We start from the raw sequence: 22,382 nt of genomic DNA, 5'->3' as shown, positions 1-22,382 counted from the left end.
TAGATTTGTTAAAAGTACTCACTAAAGTGAAAGCTTGCAGGCAGTTCCTCATCAAAGTAGAAAAAGATTCTGAACTTGATGAGGTGTGATTATATTAATTTGGTAGAAGTACACCCTTTTTGAAATATGATACATGTATTCTTTAAAAGCAGAAAAGGAGCCAGGCGTGCTGGCGCACACCTTGAATCGCAACACTTGGTAGGCAGGGACAGGCCGATTTCTGAGTTCGAGGCCAGCCTGGTCTACAGAGTGAGTTCCAGGACAGCCAGAGCTATTCAGAGAAACCCTGTCTAGAAAAAAAAAACAACAACCAAAAAAACCCAAACAAATGAACAAACAAAAAAAGCAGGAAAGGAAACATGCATTCTACTAATGCCACACTCACTCATTGATAACATTAGTTGCCATATCTGGAATTAAATTCTGTATGAGGAGCCAAATAAAAATAGGAATAATTAGAAGAAAATACAAAACTAATTTTGTAAGAATATTATTGATTTTACAGAAAACTCGAGAAGTGTATTAACATATTATTGTTAGGAATTTTTGCCATATTTTAAAAAACTATTTAAAAAATTAATTTCATCAGCAAAAGCCCGAAAAATTGAAATACAAAAGTTTAACTTCTTCCCAAGCAGCTACAATGTACTTCTAAGGCACCTAATGGAAAAATATACAAAGCTTTTATTAAAAATACTAACACTTTATAAAATATTAAGGATGACTTAAATAAATGGAAATTGCTAAAGTAAATGTTTAATGGGAGTAAGATAATATGGTAAGAATATTCTTTCTGCCCGATAGGGATTTCCTGGACTTGGATAAGCAAACTTTGAGATTTATAGAGAAGAGTTAGGGGCCAAGAACCCCTCAGGACAAAGGATAAGTCAGGGGCAGGTCATAGATCTTGCCAAATGTAACACTGAGACTCACTGCAAAGCCACAGTAATTTAGTCATTGTGGACCTGGCAGGAAAGTCATAGACCAACAAGCCAGAAATAAGCCCATCACAGAATGACTGATAGATAGCAGGATTGGTGCTAGAGTCACTGAGAGGAAAGGCTGCTCAGGAATCACTCAGAGAAAAGGAAAATCCAACTCTCTATCATACCAAATTAAATGGAAATTCATATGCAGCGGTTAAGACATAATACAGAGGTTCAACATACCATTAATGCCATTTCTCCAATGACAACATCATGTGAAATCATCCTGTAACATCAGGGCCAGCATATTAGTCAAGACAAAGACCATTTCACCACTTGCAAGGTTTCCTTGTTGCTTTTTTAATAGCTGTAGAGCCCCTCTCCCCGCTTTCCAGCACTCTCAACTCTCTCCCAAATTCTCCATGTTTAGATTTGTCATCATTGAATGCTATGGAAATGGGTCCCTTACTATAAAACCACCTCAAACTGGCTTTTCTCTCTTATATGACCCTCTAAAGAGTCATGTAGGTTTTTGTGTAAATTTGTTTGTTCCTTTTTACTGCTAAGAATTACTCCATATTGTGGAATATTTGCCAAAGACATCTCTATGTTTCTAATTTTGATTATTACAGAAAACTACTATGAATATTCATGTGTAGATTTTATATGAATATAATTTTTTCATACATGTTCAACAATATAGATGCTGGCTTATAGGCTTAGAATTCTCAAAACCTACTTTAGTTAGAGTTCTTAAATGTTTCAATCTCCATTTTAGCCCATTGACAAGAGGTAGCAGAAAAAGATGCTTAATAAGACAACGAGTATATGGACTTTTTTAGACATAGATCAATGGGGGATTCCAATCTCCATTGTCAGGATATCAGCAGTCTAGTCCAAAATATCAAACACAGTCAGTGGTGGCAGTCCAGTTCAATTGGCAAACAACAAACACGAATCAGTAGCAGCGGTATGATCCAGAAGAAATCTTGACTGCTGAATCCACATGAGTCTGAAGAAGTTGCAAGAAGCATCCAGAATACTACGGGGAGTTCTTTGGTGCTTTTCTTTCTAAGAAGTCATAACAAGCAAAGATCAGCAAAGCTCAGCAAAACATTGCAAGATGAACCAATGGAAGAAGATCTTCTCACTGTTGGTGGGGTTATATTTATACTCATTCTAAACATCATGTGCCCTCTCAGGGGTCAGCTCCAGCAAAGCATCATCTACCTTCTTTGTTAAAGCCATCTGTTTCAACAGCATTCTCTCATGTGTCTCCTTCAGCAAAACATGCTCTTACAAGACAGCTTCCAGGAAAACATCACATGGCACAAGGGAGTCTCCACGTAAACCAAAAATTTCCTCCTCACTGGTTCTATGCATATATGTGTATATATCATTTATCTATCTAGTCATCTATATCTATCTATCTATCTATCTATCTATCTATCTATCTATCTCGCATCCACTATCTATCTATTTTTGGAAACTATCTGTTTTCCAGAGGAGCCATATCATTTTACATTTTTACCAGGGATGTCTCCTTTCCAGAAATGAACATAATTATTGAAAAATTTAGATCTATTTTTGCGTTTGTCATTATAGACATATCACATTCTCAGCTTAATCCATACTTTCTAATAATCAATGACAGTAACTTCTCATGTCCTTCCTTTCCCATCTCTTGTAACCTCTTGCTTATGACCTAGAAATATTATCTAGTTAGACCGTAATTTTTTTTACTGTAATGAGTTGTTTACATTTATTTATACAAAAACACACACATACATAATCATGAATGTATGTAACAACAATTAATGAAAAAAGATGCAATAAATTTGAAAAAGAGCAAGAGAGGGTATATGGAAGAGTTTTGTGGGAAGAAAGAGAAGTAAAATGATGTAATTATAATCCCAAATAAAGGAAATAATAAAAATTATTATATTTTTATTTTTAATTTCAAGTCCATACCCATTGAGATAGATATAGTTTCCTACACAGGGAATTATGTGCACCCAGAAACCACAGATAATCAAATAATAGTTTGTTCCAGGTATGGGATATTTCCCCTTGAATTGTTGGTCATAAGTTTTTTAGAGACTCTCAGAACAATAGAGAATATTCCCATTACTCTTGTCTTCCCACAAGAACTTGATGGTAAGACTATTGCTGAAGATAACACAATCATTGGTCACGATGTGGAAAACTTGACTCGACACTAACCAGAGCTTTCTCCCTAATCTCTCGCTTTTGTAGTACTAAAAGGTGCTATGTAGGCTAATAGATGTGAGGACTTGAGTGTGAATTGTCAATACTATTACCCAGGTTTGAATCCTGTGATTCTAATAATGACTTGCATGGCATAATGACCCATGTGTGCAATAGAGGCAAGAATATTGTGCATGTAACCAACTGGTTTGTGATTGGCTTTGTGGCCTACTCCACAGGAAGAAATACATGCCTAAGCTATACTTCTGGCCATGAACCCATGATTGGTGGGTGCCGCAGATGAGCCTCACTTGGGTCCTCCATCCATGGGCAAAACTCAGGTTCGGTTATAGGTGGGCAAAGAGTCAGTGAAAGTGGGGTGACAAACAGACCTGACACAAGGGAGTGTGAATCTGAATGTAATTTGTTAAATCAAGCATCAAACTTTTTATACAGAAGAAAACAGGGAAGTTGGGTGGAAGGTACAAAGAAGTTACTGGATTCTTACACAAAGAGGAATGCAAACAGGGAAGGACTGGCAGGAACCAACTGGGATAAAATCCAATGTTAACAACTGGGATCAAAATCAGCTCCACCTAAGGTCCACTTAATCTTAGAAGCCAGGGGCAAGGGCTTCGTGCCCTTGCCATAGTTCCTACTCTAGTCTATTGTATAGTCCACCTTACCCCTAGGCCATTGTAAATACTTGTTTGTGTATGGGTGTAACTCATAACTAACTTCCTATAGTTCTAAGTATCTACTCTGGTTCCTCCTTAGGTCACAAACTTCCTTCTTCCTAGATAATGGTAAATTTCTGTGTAGGGCAGTGATTTAGCTATCCATGCCCAAGGTCAGATTAAGGACTGCCTAGACTCTAATTTAGCTATATGTCAAAATATCAATCCTTAGGAGCACTTGTAATAAAGCAATATTAAGGGAAAGCACAGAGATCCGTTTACCAACTAAAGCAAAGACATTGGAGCATTCTTTATACTCCACGGATGCCATGGTTCCAGGAGACTAAGTTTCCATGAACTTTTCGCCTTGGAACAGTGCTCAGGTTTTCAGGGCCTGTTGCTTGTCACTACTGGAGTAGATATAGCAGGTGGGCTCAGAGGCCTCAGGGAAAAATCCTCAACTGGTATTCTGTAATTTGATGTCGTATTAAAGTGCTCTGTAAATGTATCTCTCCATATTCAAAGAATAGTGCAGCTCTCAGATCTTATCAGATAAATTTCTTTGTGCAATGGATATTGGTTAAAGCAGAAACACATACTTAGTGAAAGATCCAAGAGTAAGTTTCAATAGAGTGCTTAGTCATAAATGGCATTACTATATCACAGCTCTCCCCAAGACTCAAGGACCATCACAGATAAGAGAATGGCAGAACTGTGAGATCAAGGCCTGGAAAGTAACAGTATAGTTCTGAAAAAACAGAACTGCTAAACTTAGGAACTCAGTGGTTGCTGCCCACTGTATGGCAGTTTCTTCCAAGATTAAGACCTTACTACAAGTTGGAAGGAAGCTTGTTAAAGCATAGGATAGTTAAAGGGAGGTAAATCAACAAAATATTTTAAGATAGAGTTCTAAAGGGTAGAGAAATCAGACTATTCTGTGGCATAGGCTTGCTAAAACAGAATGTTTATAGGGACATAAAATGAAACAATGATCTGAGGTGTAATAAAGCACTCCATCTTGCAAATCTCCTTCCTCTGGGGAAGTAAATTTAACTGAATGGCTTCAGGAAGTCCCTGAAACTGACCAAATTTACTAGATTCCTTCCTCTCCATAGAAATGATAAGGGCCACGAGAAGATAATCTTAGACAAATGGCTGCCTGGAAGAAGCAGAGACTTCGTGAAAAGAACAGAAACCAGCTGAGCTCTCTGTGAAGAACATTTTCTAAATGTTGAGCTGCCTGCTGGTTGTGGAGTGCGCTCCTGATTTCTAGATTTTGAGATATGTCATCCGTGTTGGGTATGGCCCAGAGCGAGATTTATATCCTCTCCCCCAGATTTTCAAGGGCCAGCCAGAGCGACACTTTCCAAGGCACAGGCCCTCTCGGATTTGGTGGTGCAGCTCTTTTCCAGTTCCTTTTGTTCCATACATAACTTCCCATGCACATTCCTACAATTACTCTTGAAGACCTCATTGGTTCATGATGTTGGATTTGCATGGTATCTGTTTATCTATTATTGGTTCTCTTCTGAGGTCAGCAGACATTTGCTTATCTCTCTTAGAAATAATGTCACATAAGACCTGCACCAAGTCAAGCCAGCCAATGTTCTCGAATGCAAAAGGGAGTATGGGCCCCACTTCTAAATTGAGGAACTATACCCAGTTGATGTCTTGAAGAGGAGTGAGGGTCAATTTTCTTTAAGAGTATGATTTTTGGTAGGTTGACCATAATTGAGTGAATGGTCTTACACCAGGGATACAGGGACAGCACAAATAGGTGTTGATGAGTTGTGAAATAATAATAACTGGACACAAAGTTGTAGAGTAGGAGGTTGGCTTTAGTCTAGAAACAGGTGGGGTGCATGTGATAGTAATAACATTTTAAGAAACAAAAGAACTTTAGGTTGAGGTTTCTTATTTTTGTTTTGTTTTGTCTTGCTAATTGCTCAGTTCCACTGTTAAAAACAAGTTGTGTCTGGTTTATTTGTGTCTTTGGCAAGAATTGTTTAGAGATGCTTTTAGGGATTTCTTTTTGAGTTCTCTACTCTGCTCTCTTAGTTTCCATCAGCAGTCTGCTCTGCTAATGCCATTTCCTCTTAGTCCCCACAGTAGAACATCTATGTAAGTATAGCACATCTACATATTCAGTCTCATTTTATTGTTATTTTCAATATTGTAACACAAGGTTTGAGTCTAGCATTTTTCATATAGATTCTTGAAGAAAAACAAATTTTTAACTACAAAAATGTGAGTCTTCACAAAAAACACATTAAACCTCTACATTTTGGGTTATCTATGCCGTGTAGAGTATCCTGACCTGGTCATTGGGAGAACAGATTTGAGAGGCTGGTTTTCAGATGGCATACAATCTAAAGCCAGGACATAAGTCAAGTGTACAATTATATGTCTTTTAAGTTAGGATAAATGACAATGTTCTATTTTAATGACAAAAATGATGGACCAGGTATTAGATCTATCTTGTACTTTATAAATTACAAAATGATAATAGTTGTGTTCAATTTATATCTGAGATAAAAGAATCTTTTAAGTAGGAAGAAAGGGGACAGTGTTGTGGATATCCCTGGGGTTGCTTGTATTTTGATCCCAATTCTGCTCTCCTGGGAGGGGTTGCAAATGAGGAACCAGTCATGTACTCTGCTGACTTCTTGTGAACCACCCACTAATGAATAAAGGAGCCAATCACTGGGTGAGTAAGTGGGACTTCTGAGTTGGATAGAGGAAGAGAGGAAGCAGGCGAGAGTTAGGGTTTTTTTGGACCATGATAGCATGAGGACAAGACGTAGCTCCAGGTGTCTCCTGGTTTCAATGGCAGATCCACCAAGATTCACCATCAGAGGATTTAGATTTAATAAAGCTTACTTGGGATTTTGCTGCACACAGCGACTGAGTTACTGTCATTTCTGAACTAAGTTTTTGTTGTGTTTTCCTTCACATTGTGGCTTGTCTGGGTTAAAGAAAGAAAGGTACAGAGGCAAGGCATGGGTTTGCCTGAGATGCACCATAAAGGCCATGGGGGATTTTAAGCACGGGTTGGTATGGAAACGACCCACCAGTGGCAACTTAGTGAGCTGGGTGGAGATGTTTCAGGAGTTCAGGGCCAGAGTTTCCACGAGATAAGAAGAGGACACTCAGAAGCTCGGCATGGTGGCACACGCCTTTAATCCCAGCACTTGGGAGGCAGAGGCAGGCAGATTTCTGAGTTCAAGGTCAGCCTGGTCTACAAAGTGAGTTCCAGGACAGCCAGGGCTGCACAGAGAAACTCTGTCTCGAAAAACCGAACCAAACCAACCAACCAACCAAACAAACAAACAAAAAAACAAAACAAAACAGGACACTGAGAGCACTAGAGATGAGAGTAGCAGGACACATGCACGGGAACGTGCTGGGTCTCCTTTTACTATGTCCTGCAACAGTGAGAATGACACAAGGTGTGCTTCCTTCTTTCTTTCTTTCTTTCTTTCTTTCTTTCTTTCTTTCTTTCTTTCTTTCTTTCTTTCTTTCTTCCTTCCTTCCTTCCTTCCTTCCTTCCTTCCTTCCTTCCTTCCTTCCTTCCTTTCTTTCTTTCTTTCTTTCTTTCTTTCTTTCTTTCTTTCTTTCTTTCTTTCTTTCTTTCTTTCAAGAGAATTTTACATAAACAAAAGGCAGATTCAGTCTATTATAGTTACCACACTATAATTAAGGGTGGCAATGCAGTTGAGAATACATACAAATTATAGACATATAACATTGTAGCATTTCAGCTTTCCAACAATTAGTACATAGAGAAGCTGTATGTTGGTGACTGATCACAGGTCTATCATTTCTGTAAGTAAGGTCATGTCTTGATTAAATTTTTCATTAGATATTTTCTTCATTTACATTTCAAATGCTATCCCCCTTCCTAGTTTCCTCTCCGAAAATCCCTTATAGCCTCCCCCGCTCCCATTTCTATGTGTTGAAGTCTTCCTTGATTTATTTTTAATCAGTACCTTTTAGATTCTAGCTTGCTCAATCTGTATTGTTATGGTTAAATTTTAGTACTTAATTTCTTTATAGTGATATTAGCTTTAGTACTTTTGTTCATTCTCTTTTCTATTTTCTTGATTTTTGATCTTTACTTTTCTGTAAATTGGGTATTGTATCCCTAAGAGGCAAGCCTTTCTGCCACCGTGCCTCAGATTTTCATGTGCTGGGTTCTAAGATGCACCATGACCATTAACTTGTATCTATATTGTTTATCAAGTCAGAGAAATTTCCTTCCACCACTAACTCTTCTCTCAGCTGTTAGGGAACTCATCAACTTTTAAACATTTCCAAGGAAATTTAGAATATCCTTGTTATCTAAGCATAGGGAAGAATTTCAAAATAAATAAAAACTGCAGAACATATTACAAAGGTCAGTAAATTGAGAATGATGGAGCAGGGAATTTTGTTTAGCCAAACATATCACAAAATGAATGAGAAATAAAGCCGTATTTTCATTTCTACTATTTTTTATGTTACCATAAGAAATGCATATCCCAAATATGTGAACTTTGAAATTTCAATACCAAAAAACAGTTAAGGCACTGAGAAAGGGTGCAAATGAATTGGGTAAGTATTTAATTATAAAGACAATACTTAACTTTTTATGCATTCTCAGTTGGCTGTGGGTTCATGAGCTTCACCACCCTTTCATTACTGAATGCTGACAGATCCAATATTGTGCAGATCTGTTTATATACAACCTTAAGGCAACTCATTGGGATATCAATAAAGGAAAAAAAAAAGATTTAAAAAAAATGAAAACAGAAAGAAGCCTAATTGGGAAAAGAAAAGATCAACAGGAGTGGGAAGAAGAAAACAAAGAGTAACAAAGTGAATAGATAAAAATCCATGATATAATAAGTATATCTAAGAATGTCACAATGAAACACATGGACAATATATAACAATAAAAAGTACAAAATCATGGTATACTTATTCAGCACCATACTTTACAATAATGGCCATGATTAGCTCTCAGCTATATACTTCAAAATAGTTAGATCATAGAAATACTATCAAGAAAAAAGCAAGTTAGAGAATATATATGCATATAAGTGGTAAGTTAACTAAATATTTCATTGTTAAAAGTATATAGATATGTGACACTATAAAAGTAAGAAATTCAGCTGACTGATTATTTGGGATTTTATCTGGGTCTGAGCATTGTGATGGTTTCTATATGCTTGGCCCAGAGAGTGGCACTTTTACAAGGTGTGGCCCTGTTGGAGTAGTTGTGGTCCTGTTGGAGTAGGTGTGTCACTGTGGGTATGGTCTTTAAGACCCACATCCTAGCTGCCTGGAAGCAAGTATTCTGCTAGAATACATCAGATTAATATGTAGAATTCTCAGCTCTGCCTGCACCATGCTTGTCTAGATGCTGCCATGATCCCATTTTGATGATAATAGACTGAATCTCTGAACCTGTAAGCCAACCTGAAATATATGTTGTCCTTTATAAGACTTGCCTTGGTCTTGGTGTCTATTCACAGCAGTAAAACCCTAACTAAGACAAGCATACTTGGGGCATTAATCCTGTTAAAAATATTACTTTCTTATTCTGGTATTAGGTGAATACATGCTCATTGTATCAGCAGTTCTTGAACTATGTATATATATATATATATATATTATAATGCTTAATGCATGACTTAAAGTATGATATGTGTATGTGTGTGCACACATGCATGCATGTGTGTGTGCGTGCATATGTTCTAACTACATGTATATATGTATATGTTCCTGGTGCCTGTGGAGGCCAGAAGAAGGAATCCGATTACCTGGAACTGGAATTACAGAAATTTGTGAGCTACTGTATGGATTCTGGGAATTGGACCAGTGTCTTCTGTAGGAACAGCATGAATTCATAACTGATGAGCTATCTCTTCAACCCCAGAATTATGAGGTTTTCACATTAAAGTATGAAAGTATTGTATGTATTAACTTGAAAATAAGATTTAGTTATCAAAATTGAGCCAAAGGGGAAGTTGACTGTGATCAATACATGTTTTGTGAAACTCTTAGTGAACTAATAAAAATTTTAAAATAGTAGGGAAACTAAGAAGAGAAGAGAAAAGAAAAGAAGAGAAAAGAAAGAGCAAAAAAAAACAGAGAAAAGCAAATTGAGTCAAAGAATAAAGCTCTGAACACCAGCTTTTAAAGCTAATCTCCATTGTCTAGGCAGAGCTGGGGGCTTACCCACTTTTTGTTTCATGGCTTCATGTTATTTCTATATTTTCTGTGGCAAGTTTTTTTTTATAACAATTGAACTAACTTCTTGGCTATATCTATCATAAATTTTGCAGTGCTTATGGAACTTCTCAAATGCTATTTCAAAATTATTCTCCTTTTACACTAGAATGATTAAATTGCTAACGTTGATGCTATATGTGAATGATCTCAACCTGAAATTCATAATGTTCCAAAACCGAGTGCTTTGATACCACAAATGGAAATTTTCATCTTATAATATGGGTTGCATCATAATATAAGTCCACTAGGAAAACATCCTATAAAATTAGCTTTCAACTAGAATATAAAGTATAGATGGAACATAAGTTATATGGTATACTTAAGTGTGTATCCTTTCCAAAATCTTATTATGTGTGTATAACTATTCCAGCATTGGAAAAATCCCTTCTGTCATAAGCATTTCATATAAGGACTGTTTGATTTTAATGATAAATGAGAGTAATGTAATCCTTTTGTTTTCTGAGATACTATTGCACGTTTTGTTTTGTTTTTTTTGTTTTTTGTTTTTTGTTTTTGTTTATTTTCTAAATTTTTTTGAATTTTTCTGATTTTACTGAATGGTTTTTGTTTTGTTTTTATTTTTTTCTGAATTTTCCTAATGAAGTAGATTGATAATGATGTTCTTCAGGTTTGGTAAACATGTTTTATGGTATGAATGGAGTGTTCCTTGTTGTTGATTATTAGGTCACTCTGAACATTTTCTAGTCAGGTATGACTTCGTCCCTTCCAGCCCTTCTCAGCATGATCCCTGGAATGTCTTCCCATGCTTGTTTGCAAGATAGCCCTTGAGGTTACCTAGAAGTGCTAACTGAAGGCATTATAATGCAACCCTGGAATTAACTGGATAATATTAGTTTCTTTTGGGTTTTATAATTTGGTAGGGTTGTTATTTAACTATTTTTAGCAAACTCTAGATTTCCCTAGACACAAAGTCCTTCCACAATACGTGCCAGGGCCATAACTATCATGTCAATTAATTCCTACAGATACAATAGAGAAATTAATACCCTTTCATATAGTGGGGATTCTGAGCCTCAGAGTTCTTCAGTGCTTTGCCCCAGATCAATGGCTGGATCTGTCCCCCTCACATTTTGGGTGCAATTCCTTCCCACTGCACAGCTTTTGAGTTGTGCCAGGGTGTTCTTTGCTTCCTATGAGGGAACAGTTTAATGTATTGATTTATTGTGCCTCCTGATGCCAAGCAATTGCTTTAGCTTCATTGCTCCTCTCAACTGACTTGATTTTACAGAATTGTCCACACTGCACAGTTATTCTCATGGCAAATCAAATTATGCTTCTCCAGTTTTTTCCCTTTGACTGACTATCCGAATGCTAAGAGCCTCCTAAATGACTAGCATTAGACATACTTAATTACAGTCCAAGATCAACTGGCAATTGCTTGTGAAAACTTGGGTCAGTATTTACTTTCTTTAAGCCACCATTATCTTATCATTGAAGAGAAGATACTACTTTGGGCCTTGTCTTGTCAATCAATAGATTTAATGAAACATGTTTGGTTCATAATATAGTGAGTGGTCTTAAATGAGTTTTGTTATAGCTGCTGACATTGCATTAATTATGGCTGTTGTTGGCTATAATATTTAATTGCAGTGTTATTTCTGTTGAATGACCTTCACTGACCTCTATGACAGGAGTCACATTGTGTTAAAACAGGAAGAATTAAATTTTTGCTTCTCACTGGACATTGTTCCTTCCTCGTGGAGCTTTTTTTATGTTCTAGATTGGCTTAAGGCCTTTGTTTTCTATCTCCTCTCTTATAATTACAAATTTTGGTAAAACTCATTGATTATTATTGCCTGCCCCTTCCTTGTGCCCCACATATCAGAGTTGTGTGGAGTTTGTTGAATTAAGTGAATTTGTCAAATGGGGATATGTTGTAAATTGCCTAGATTCGTCTTCTTCTGGGCATCCTTACTAATGCCATTGTTGGTAGCACCTCAGTTTTGATATGTGCAAAGAAAGTGCAGTCTTAAGCTGGTTTTCCTACTGTCCACATTTTGTGTGTGTGTTGGATAGAGGGTATCTGTATGTGGAGGTGCTGAGGAGAGACTGGGAAATGAACCTAGAGTCTTACACATAGCATTTTCCCGTATCTTAAGCCCCACTAACCCCCCCCCCTCCACATTTCAATTTTTAGACGGGGTCTTACTAATCTGTCCAGGTTGGCCTTGAGCTCAGTTTGTAACCCACACAGGACTTGCGTTTGGAATTCTCCTGCCTCCGTATCTCAAGCAGCTTGAATTACAGGCCTGTGCCCACAGGGACAGCTGAGGGTATCAGTTTTTAAATTTTGTGCTTTTTTGTTTGTTTTTCTAGTGCTCCATTACAGATATTTTTCTTTTTTTCTTCCATAGTACTTTATAAAAAGACTTACTTTTCTTTAGACTTGCATTGCTCACATCACTCTAAGGTATACATTTATCACCCCATCATTAATACATTACCATTTGACTATCATTAGGCTGTCACTCTGTAAAACCCCTGAGAAAGAAAGAGAGTCCTTATTTTAAATAGGCCTGATACTTTGCTAAAGAGGTTAGTGCACTATCTAAAATTCTATTCTTGGCAAGAATAGGCTTTTGAAACATCAAGAAGAAATGAAATTTAGAGGTCCTCCCAAACAATGAAAGGTCTGGGGAAAAAAAAGGTAGTAAAATGGGGGTGAAAACAGTCTAATCTAAAACATTGCCAAAGGACAAAACTCACATAAGAGTTCCAGGGAAGTTATTTATTTTGAAATAATTTAATATGAAATAAGAAGACTCTGAGTGATCAGAATGAAATTAAAGTCAAGAAATCTACATAAAGGAAAATTATAGTTTAAAGTCCCTGAAGGGGTCTGGCAAGGAGGCTCTGGTTAAAAGTGCACTGTTCCTTTATAGGTCCCAAGTTTGCTTCCTAACATCCCCATCAGGATACTGATACCTGCTTGTTACTCCAGCTCCAAGGGATGGGATTCTATTTCTTCTGGCCTTCATGGATATCAACTCTCAGGTGTACCCCCGGCCACAATATATATACTTAAAAAAAAACTATATTATGTCTCTGAAGATTCTCTGGTCCATTTTTGGTGGCCATAATACAGAAAATATTTATTTAATTTTTTTTTTAATTAAAATTTTAGATACTGGAGTCTTGGCTAGATGAGAGAAGGAAGATGAGCCATTTACTAACTCTTTCCAAGGAAATGTTTGAGAAGAGCTGGCAGGAGGCATGCCTTAGTTTCCAATGAAACCTTGTTGAGACAACACACTGGAGGTCCTGGGTGAGATATATGTTAAGATAGTCTTCTGACTTCAGAACTATTTGAAAACGATGCTGGGAAAAGCTCCACAAACAATACGGGAGAATTACCTAAGATTCTAGGTCATTGAGCAGTTTTTTCCAGGGACAGTACTGTCTCTGGGACCATAAGACCTGGGCCAAGAGAAAAGCCTATGGAATCTTACCAGTTCCATACTGTACACTAAAAGGAGAGTGTCTGCCAAGAGATGCAGTCAAGCCAGCTTTTTGTATGGATCAAAGCTCAGTCCTGCGGATTGGCTTCATTGTCCAGATGTCACAGCAAATGACAATGAGAAATGGCAGGTCAGTTTCTCATGCCAAACATCAGACAAATTTGTATTTTTGCTTAAAGCTAAGTATTGATCTGGTAAATGTCTCAACTAGGAACTACTACGTGCAGATAGCAGTCAAGTTAGAGGTAAAAGAAGTGTGATCCCTAGTGCTGCTTCTGTGAAATATTTCAATCAACTGCCTCTAGCTTCTGCTTCACAAAACTCTGACACATGTCCCTTGACCTTTACCAACTACCCTTTCACGTTTGACACTTAACATTTGCTACGTGATTAAAATTCAGCGTTAATTAATTTCAATGCTATCAGTTAAGTTATATTTAGCTAAGAACACTCACTTTTGTCTTTTGTGAGTAGCACTGCAGCGCTATTACAAAGAGGTAGTCAGGAGGGCAACAGAGATACGAGAAGAGAAGAATGATTCAGTGTGCGGATAATTGTTTCGAGTGAAATTTAGCTTGGTATTTTTGTTCCTGTCCTCAGCAGAACTGAGATTTAGCACCTCCGGCTGGCATTTAGCCCCCACCCCCACAGAGAAGGAGGCTGTGCTGGGTGGATGCTGAGAATGAGCCACACTAGAATTAAATTATAGCACAGTTCTAACACTGGCAAGGGTTTTCTCTGGCCAGCTCGTGTGTACAAACCTGGTAATGCCAAAAGAAAAGCAAGGCATTGCTAGCAAGGCTTTCCATATGGTGTAGCATTGGCCTGAATGATGGGGGTTGAATTCTTGCTAGAGAGTTACTCTCCGAAACAGTGGCTATTCCTCACACAACCTTATTGGATACCAGAATACTTGAGCACAGCAGAATCAGACATCTAATCTTAAAAGGCTACCCATGAAGTCATCTTAATGATGACTTATGTCATAGTGTAACCCAAATGCTCATTAGAAGTAGATAAGTAGATATCAGTCCTATCTCTCCATAGGTTTTTTTTTTTTTTTATGGAAGAATATGTTTTTATTGGCTCTTATTCCACACACCCTCACCTTTTATAAATACATTATGGTAACAATATGGTTCACTAAATCTGAATCTCAAAATGCTATGGAACCATTATTACTGTTGTTCTGGTATGAACTCAAAGTCCTTAAGTGTGTTGCACCACTGAAATGCTTCTATCATGTACAGGATAGAAAGAGAGGACTACCCTCAGGTAAGGAAACACAGTTTACAATTTAGTTGCTAAAGATGCAATCTCCCATTTTGTATTCTTCTAGTTGTTTAAAATAAATGTTTTGTCTTATAGTAACTCAACTTTTACATTGCAGAGTCTGGCCTCAAGCCATCATGGCCTACTCTTAATAATAGGTAAAGCAGATTATATATATTGATTATATATAGCAGATTTTAGATTCTTGAACAATAACAAGAATTTAACCCCCATTTCCAGGCTATGTAGTCAAATACCAAAGCACTCAGGTGTATCAGGCATATGCTCCTGGTGAGATACTGTAGTAGTAACTGACCTATGGCCTTAGGTCATATCCCAAGCTATGCCTACTTTTTTCCCTAAGGGAACACTGAAAGGACGATCTTGGTCTCAGCACAGAAGAACCTACTCAGCATTCTAGCATGAGGTGTTTGGCTCTTTTTGTGTTCCCTCATCAGAACCCTATTCTTGAGAACCTGTAAAGTCTTTTCATCATAGAAAATATCACTGGGTAAACCTCCATGCTCAATTTCCTAACCTGGGTCTTTCCTAGACTCTTTATCATTTGACTATACTCATGTGATTATCTTAATAGTCTTGTATCTTACACCTCCAGCTGTGACTTGCCTCTTGGACACAGACTCACTCTTCACATTGAAATGACTTCCTAATTCCACTGAACAGATGGACAGAAGTGCATGTATATCTCCCATGGCCTCCTCTGGTGCAGGTCCGAGCTTCCCTCCTGCAATTGACTTTGTCCAGATCCTGCCATTATTTAACACAAAAGATAAGGTGACCTTTGACATTAGTGCAGGACACTTAGATGAAAGAAGGAAGACAATAAATTATATTTAAAGTAGGTTATTATTTTAAGTATGACAAGATTTTGTTTAATTGTACTTTTACAGTCCATGAGTCTCTTAGCCACTTTTGGCTTCAATTAGTATATATGACAATAAGAGACAATTTTCAAGGGAAAGTTTAAAGATCTCTGTTTTGTCATATCTTTCTTCAATGTTGACTAAATAGATGGCTGTCTCTATATCTTGAGATTCAATATAGTTTACTTCTATAAACTATGTTTCTGGTTTTCTGTTTTCAGGTATTGCACAATGGCCTTGTTATGGAGATGAATCATCCAACTGTGGGGAAGATTTCAGTCCCAGGTTTGAATTTTTTTCGTTATTTTACTTAACACCTTCATTCATCAACTGTACATAGGCTTCCTACCGCAGGGATCTGAAAGCTCCTTAAAGAACTTATGGAAAAACAACTCAAATGTATAATTTGTATAAAAGGGAAATCCTATGATCATACCTACTTGTAAGAATGTATGCTGAGACTACAGGCTATGTGTCTTTTCACTAAAGAATGTTAAATGTCTCAGTGACAAAAGTGTACATGTTTCCTTATTCCATATTATGCAGTTATGGGCACATGAAAGTAAATTATGTAATTACCAATAGACAAATAATAATAATAGATATGTTATAGACCAGAAATATTTTGTGGTTTCTGTGAAGGTAGAGAAGAAGAACAGGAATGTGGGAGTGGCCATCTTTCAGAACTGTGGTCCAATGTACAGATCTTGACTTTCCAGGTCAAAAAATTAAGTGCTAATAAACTGTGGTTTTCAAATGTTGACCCATACCAGATAAGCCCACCAAAGTCTATTGCTTAGGCAAAAATGCCATTTTCATTTCCAGAGGGAGCCATCTTTGTGATAGCCAGGAGCATCCTCTATTTTTCAGTTTCAAAAGCAACCTGATAAGATTTCCTGAAGCTGCTCAGATAATGACCGTTGATAACCAGAAACATGTATCCAGAGGGAAAAATAATGAATAGAAGCAAATTGAGAGGGTGTGGATGTGAAGGGTGTACGAAGGGTTCTGTGTGGAGAATGAAGGTTAATGAGGGAGTCACACAATCACAGCCTATACATGTTAACATGGCATTTAGAAAGATCTTGAAGAAAATGTTGATAAAGTCGTATGTTCATTCACCCATACAATGAGCATAGGGTGAATGTCAGGTATTGTTTTGGAGTCCACACACAGACCTTGTACTTATTAGTACGTCAAATACTATGAACAATGCTTCTGAAAGTTCCGAAATAAAGAAAAATAAAGTGTGCTGTCCTAGAGACTGACAAGTACACAGATGCTTCTGTAGTTTGGGGGACTGAGGAACACTTATTTGGTAGGCTGCTTTATAAACTAAAGTTGAAAAAAGAATAAAGTTGGCTTTGAAGAATAAAAAGGCAAGGTTTGAGACCTGATATAAAAAGATCTGGGTGTGCTTAAAGGTCAGAAAAGACCATTTGGCTGGAAAACACACTAAGGGCACAGGCAGTGGCTTGAGCCGCCACCAAATCAGACTTACCCTAATCTCTACAGAGAGAGCAGAGCAACACAATTTAGACTTAAAGTCCCAAGTTAAGACCTCATTACAAGTGTGTATGGAATAGTCTCTTAAATGTGTTAGAACCAAAACAGCCATTGCAATACTTTCAGGATGAGAAAACCTTAAAACTATTTTGCTCAGTTTCTAATTTTTTTAACAGTGAAAGTGATTTTTTTTTATTACAAAGTCTCTATATTTTCAACAGATCAAAGGATGTTGCTCGTTGCTAGATGAAGAGTCCAACCAGGCCCTTGGTTTTCCTGCTTTGCCCCTCCACATGCTTGCATTCTCCAATCTCCTTCCTTACATATGTGGACTTGTTGTGGGAGGACTTGGACAAATGTCTTCTTGTCCCAGACAAGGCACAAATAACAGAAACATACAAATGATCCACTCAAGTATAACTTTGTAAATTAGTCAGTATAATGGGGTTACTAACAAGAACATGGTAATGGATTCCTTATGGAGAGATGGCTACTTAGAGGTAGTTATACCACTGAGGAAAAACATTTGTCTCCTTTGGCAACTGTTAATCACATAAGTATTTGGGAAAAGGGCAGTTCATGAGCCCCTTTCCCTCAACAATGGTTATAAATCCTTGGGGTGGCACTTGAGTTTCTCTGTTCTCCATAACTGAAAACCAATGGGCCCAGTTTTATGTGGATTGGATCATGGGAATTAATGTTCACAGTTGCTGGCAGTTCAAGCAAATATAGCCACCCCATGCCCATTGGACAGTTTCACAAGAGACCCCAAAACAGAGTTCTGAACTACTGATCTAAGTTGACTCCATATTTTACAGATGAGATCATAGAGTCATTTGCATCCCCATAAATGAGAAGAAACAGTCTTCATTTTAAAACAATACAGTTGTTAGCCAGACCCTGAAGGAAAACAGAACCCAGTGGAGAATGTAGGAGAATCTCACTGGAGAGCCACTTTCCTCATCTGTTAGATGTGAAATTTGCTGGGTTTTGTATAAAAAGAATAAAGACTCAATCTCAAGAAAGAGATTTGTTCTTTTAATTTAGGGAAAGGGAGACTATCCCCATTGCTCAGTTTAATCTGCGAATGTATCAAGTAGTTATGGTCACAATAACGTGTGTAACAAAGAACACAAAACCTTAGTCTCTTTCTGTGTTCCTTTATTGCATCTGTGTGATCAGATGGGAAATGTAGCCACAGGCTTTGCTCCAATGGGTGCCTTTATTTCTGAGTACACACAATGGCTGGCTTGATTTCTCACAGCATGCTGATCTCAGTTCTGCTCTGTGTATCTATTATGTCCCATGACAAGTGGCTAAAGAATTAGAAGAAACACCAAATCTATAGTGTCACTTAAGTATTAACATCGAACCAGCAAACCTTACTGTTTGTCATTGACTAAGGTGGTTTTAAGTTGTTTTCATAGGGCAAGAAACCCAGGCCTTTGAGAAGACTTCCTGATGGAGGGATGAGCTTAATGCTGAACAAATAACTGGAGCCAAAAAGTCAATTTACAATGAAGTTTTCAGCTCTCCTACACTATCTCCTTTCTGGTTTTATCCCTGGTAGATTATTTCTTCTTAATTTCTATACAGTTCATGTATACTTTTGGAATGTCTATCTTAATGACAGGATATCTTTCTATAAATTTATCAATATGAAAGTTATCAAACTTCAGGCTCATTAATTAATTTTTGGTTATATAATAGAGACATATTTTGAATTTTCTAAATTTGTATAGTTTTGTGTCTAAGTATATTCATATTTGTATTTAGAGTTAAATTGTTACTATTAACAAACCCATCTATATTTTCTTTGTTATTAATGAATAATGATATGGTCTGAATTTCCATATGCTGCATACTTAGGGTCTCATATTATTACTGGTAACATATATCCTGAAAAAGAATATGTTGGTTTTAGAGACAGTTTCACTATGCAGTTGTAGCTGACCTGGAACTCAGTGTGTTGCCCAGGCCTTACATCTGCAGCGTTCATCCTCCCTTTCTCTCAGAGTTGCTGAGATTACAATGTGAGTCACATCTGGTCTATGACCATTCTTATGCAGCATCTTCAGATTCTTATTTTAGATGGGAAATCCACATGGCATTCCCTCTACTAAAGAGCTCCTACCTATGTACCAACAGAACACACCTCAAAGTACTGCTTAGCCAATGCAAAATACTTAACCTTCTCCACACAGATTAACTAAAATTTGCATTCTCTTCACTATTCAAAGATGCTAGGTAGAGTTAGTGGCTCACAGAGCTTCTAGTTTGTGGGAAAGGCAGGCAGGGGACAATAAATGTGGAAAAGGAGGATGAGTGTTTCCATGGAAAACTAGAGGCTGAAGTTTACAGAGTGAAGACAGTTCCTGTGAGGGGTGTGGTGTAAATCAATATTTAGAGACTGTAGCATGGCACACGGGAGGCTGTGAAAATATGCTAGAATTGAGAAAATGGGAAGAAATGGCTTGAAGTTACTCTGGAGAGTGATCTAGATATCAGATGAATGAGGTCTTAGACAGAACTCATGATGAAGTTAAAACCAAATCAGAGGTTTCAGAGTCAATCTAGAGCAGTGTCTCTCGATCTCTTCTGCATAATATCTGAAAGCTGGCCTTGGAACTGGAGCATAGACAGAAACGCCAGCCCCACCAGAGCAGATGATATCGTGGATTAATTTTAGGAATGGTTTCTGTTTCTACCAAAACCTATGGTGTCCTGAGGTTTATGGTTTTTGTTTTGTTTTGTTTGTTCTTAAATTTAAATTAATTATTTCATTTATTTGTACTCCAAATGTTGTCCCCCTCCAGGTCCCCTCTCTCAGAGTTTTTCACCCTATTCCCTCTCCCCTCACCCTTTGTCTCTGAGAGGGTGCTACCCACTGTCCCCCTTCCCCCTTTCCTGGTGCATCAAATCGGTACAGGTTTAGGGGCATCCTCTCCCACTGAAGTTAGGCAAGGCAGTCTTCTGCTACATATGTGCTAGTGACCTTAGACCAGCCGAGTATGCTCTTTGGTTGGTGGCTTAGGCTCTGGGAGCTCCCAGGGATCCAGATTAGTTGACACTGTTGTTCTTCCTCTGGGGTTGCCATCCCTTTCAGCCCATTCAATCCTACCCCTAACTCTTCCACAGCAGTCCAGGACCTCAGTCTAATGGTTGGCTGTAAGTATCTGCATGTTTCAGTCCAGCTGTCCTGAGTTTTTAACTGTGAAATTAATAAAAATGTGTGCTTATTAAATATAGAAAATAAAGACATATTCAAGTCCCAGCAGAAGTTCTACAATGAGACAGATGATATAAACACTGACTGTCACAATAATGGAAAGAGCTTGCATAAATTATCACAAAGTCTGTCAATTCCCACTGAACCGCTCACTGCATCTTACAGTGCCACTGGCCATTGGCCTACTAGCCAGAGCAGATCCTGCTGTCCTTCCATATTCTGTGGAGGTGCCAAAATGGCCTTGGTACTGTGCCCTGAACTTCAAAGTCTGTCACTGCAGTAGACTTGGCTGTTTAGTTCTAAAGTTGTTCACTGTAACCTTTCAAATTCATACCCATGAAAATACACTGTGCTCATTTGACTCCAGAAACTTCTGGGAAGCGTTCACTGGTGCATGTGTCAGTGCCCTGTGGGGACACAGTCTTCTATGCCTATGAAAGGATTCTAAAGTCAATTACTCTGCATGCTTGTCTCTGATCTGTGTTTTCCAAAAGGAGCTCCACATTATTTTAAAAAATAGGAAGCCTTACATTTCTCTCCACAGCATTCTAATCTTCATCCTTAGGACTTACCAATTTCAATCAGTGGGTATTGGATAAAGGACGGGAAGTCATCAATTTGAACAAGTGTAGCTCAAGCCAAACTATTGAAAGAATTTTAAACTTTAGCAAATTTTTAAAATTTGAATTACTTGCTAGATTTTTCATAAAAGATGCTCTAAAACACCCTTCTGGTCTTGACACAGAACATCTCTGTGTCAATTTAGGAGGGAAAAATCACATTAGCACTGCCTGAAGCAACTTAATTTTAAAAGCTATTATGTTGAAAGAAAAAAAAAACAAAACAAAACTTCTAAAGATAATGTATACCAAGCTTATTCCACATAAATTTTTAAGTAAACAGCTTTGGGAACTGTTTTGGAAGTTTGACCAATGAGATCGTCTGCAGGTTGGGGCATAAACAGTAAACACAGTGGCTACCTAGCCTGGTCTGTGAGCAGACGTTCCTGAGCCGTGGACTCCTCCACCTTGCCTCGTTACTTTCATCTTTCTTCCTTCCCTTTAGATATGAAAGTAGATGTTTCTGAAATCAAAGTATAGCTAAATTTTTAGACTAACTGACAGCAATTGGGAAAGCTGTTGCAGATCTTACCTGGCAAGAGGAAAAGGAGGAACCAGGGTTTCTGTCATTACTCCTCCATGAAGTGCAATATATTTGTCTTCACAAGAAATCCAATATGAATCTGATGCAAGAGGTTTCTTCCCAAGACAAAAGCCTCTCAGAGGACCCTTTCAAAGGGAAAGTAAAAGATAATGTAATTTTCTTGGGTGAACTTTCAATTGAACATATAGATTCTTCGGTATTTCTTCAACTCTCCCCATGTTAGGAGTATGCGAAAAGTAACCTGATCAAATACCCAAGTGCTGAGCTTAACATAGAAATCAAAACAAAACTGAAATAATAACACAGGAAGGCTGGAGGCCATAGTGACTGGAAAATATTCACTTTTGTCTTAGAGGGCCCGTAAACCATGTTTTAGTATTGGCTCTTCAATTCTTGGCATGTAAGCTGGATCTAATTTTCATTTACTACCCAAAGAGGTCTCATTCTGGATTAAATGTATGTATTTTCTAGTGCATCTTTGTTGTAAATTAAATGAAGTTGAGCATTCAAACATTGGAGAAATAATAAAATATATAAATTAATAAATAAGTAGTAGATTTTAAACCTATCTTCCAGCTCCTACTTCCATTTTAAGGACTTTAAGTAGGTAATCAAGAAGTTACATTATCTTGGCTTCTAGGTGACTTCCCCATAGACAAGCTGTTTGATTTCATCACTGTATTTGTTCTTGGATGGATGGGGATGGTGGTACCAGTTTAGTGCTCATTAAAGAGAGAGTGGCTCTACTTACTGCTATCTCA

General features: G+C 37.6%; 1 protein-coding gene across 2 annotated transcripts in view; it reads left to right on the top strand.

Moving 5' to 3' along the window:
- The window catches only part of Sugct (succinyl-CoA glutarate-CoA transferase), an 837,324-nt gene that overhangs the window by 702,632 nt on the left and 112,310 nt on the right, over positions 1–22,382 (top strand). For both annotated transcript variants that reach the window (NM_138654.3, XM_011244290.3), the window contains exon 13: positions 15,944–16,007. In NM_138654.3, the coding sequence (NP_619595.3) occupies positions 15,944–16,007 (64 nt within the window). The remainder of the gene's footprint in view (positions 1–15,943; positions 16,008–22,382) is intronic.

Source organism: Mus musculus, chromosome 13, assembly GCF_000001635.26.
Source record: "Mus musculus strain C57BL/6J chromosome 13, GRCm38.p6 C57BL/6J".
Taxonomy (NCBI): domain Eukaryota; kingdom Metazoa; phylum Chordata; class Mammalia; order Rodentia; family Muridae; genus Mus; species Mus musculus.
This window is presented reverse-complemented; position numbering and strand designations above follow the sequence as displayed.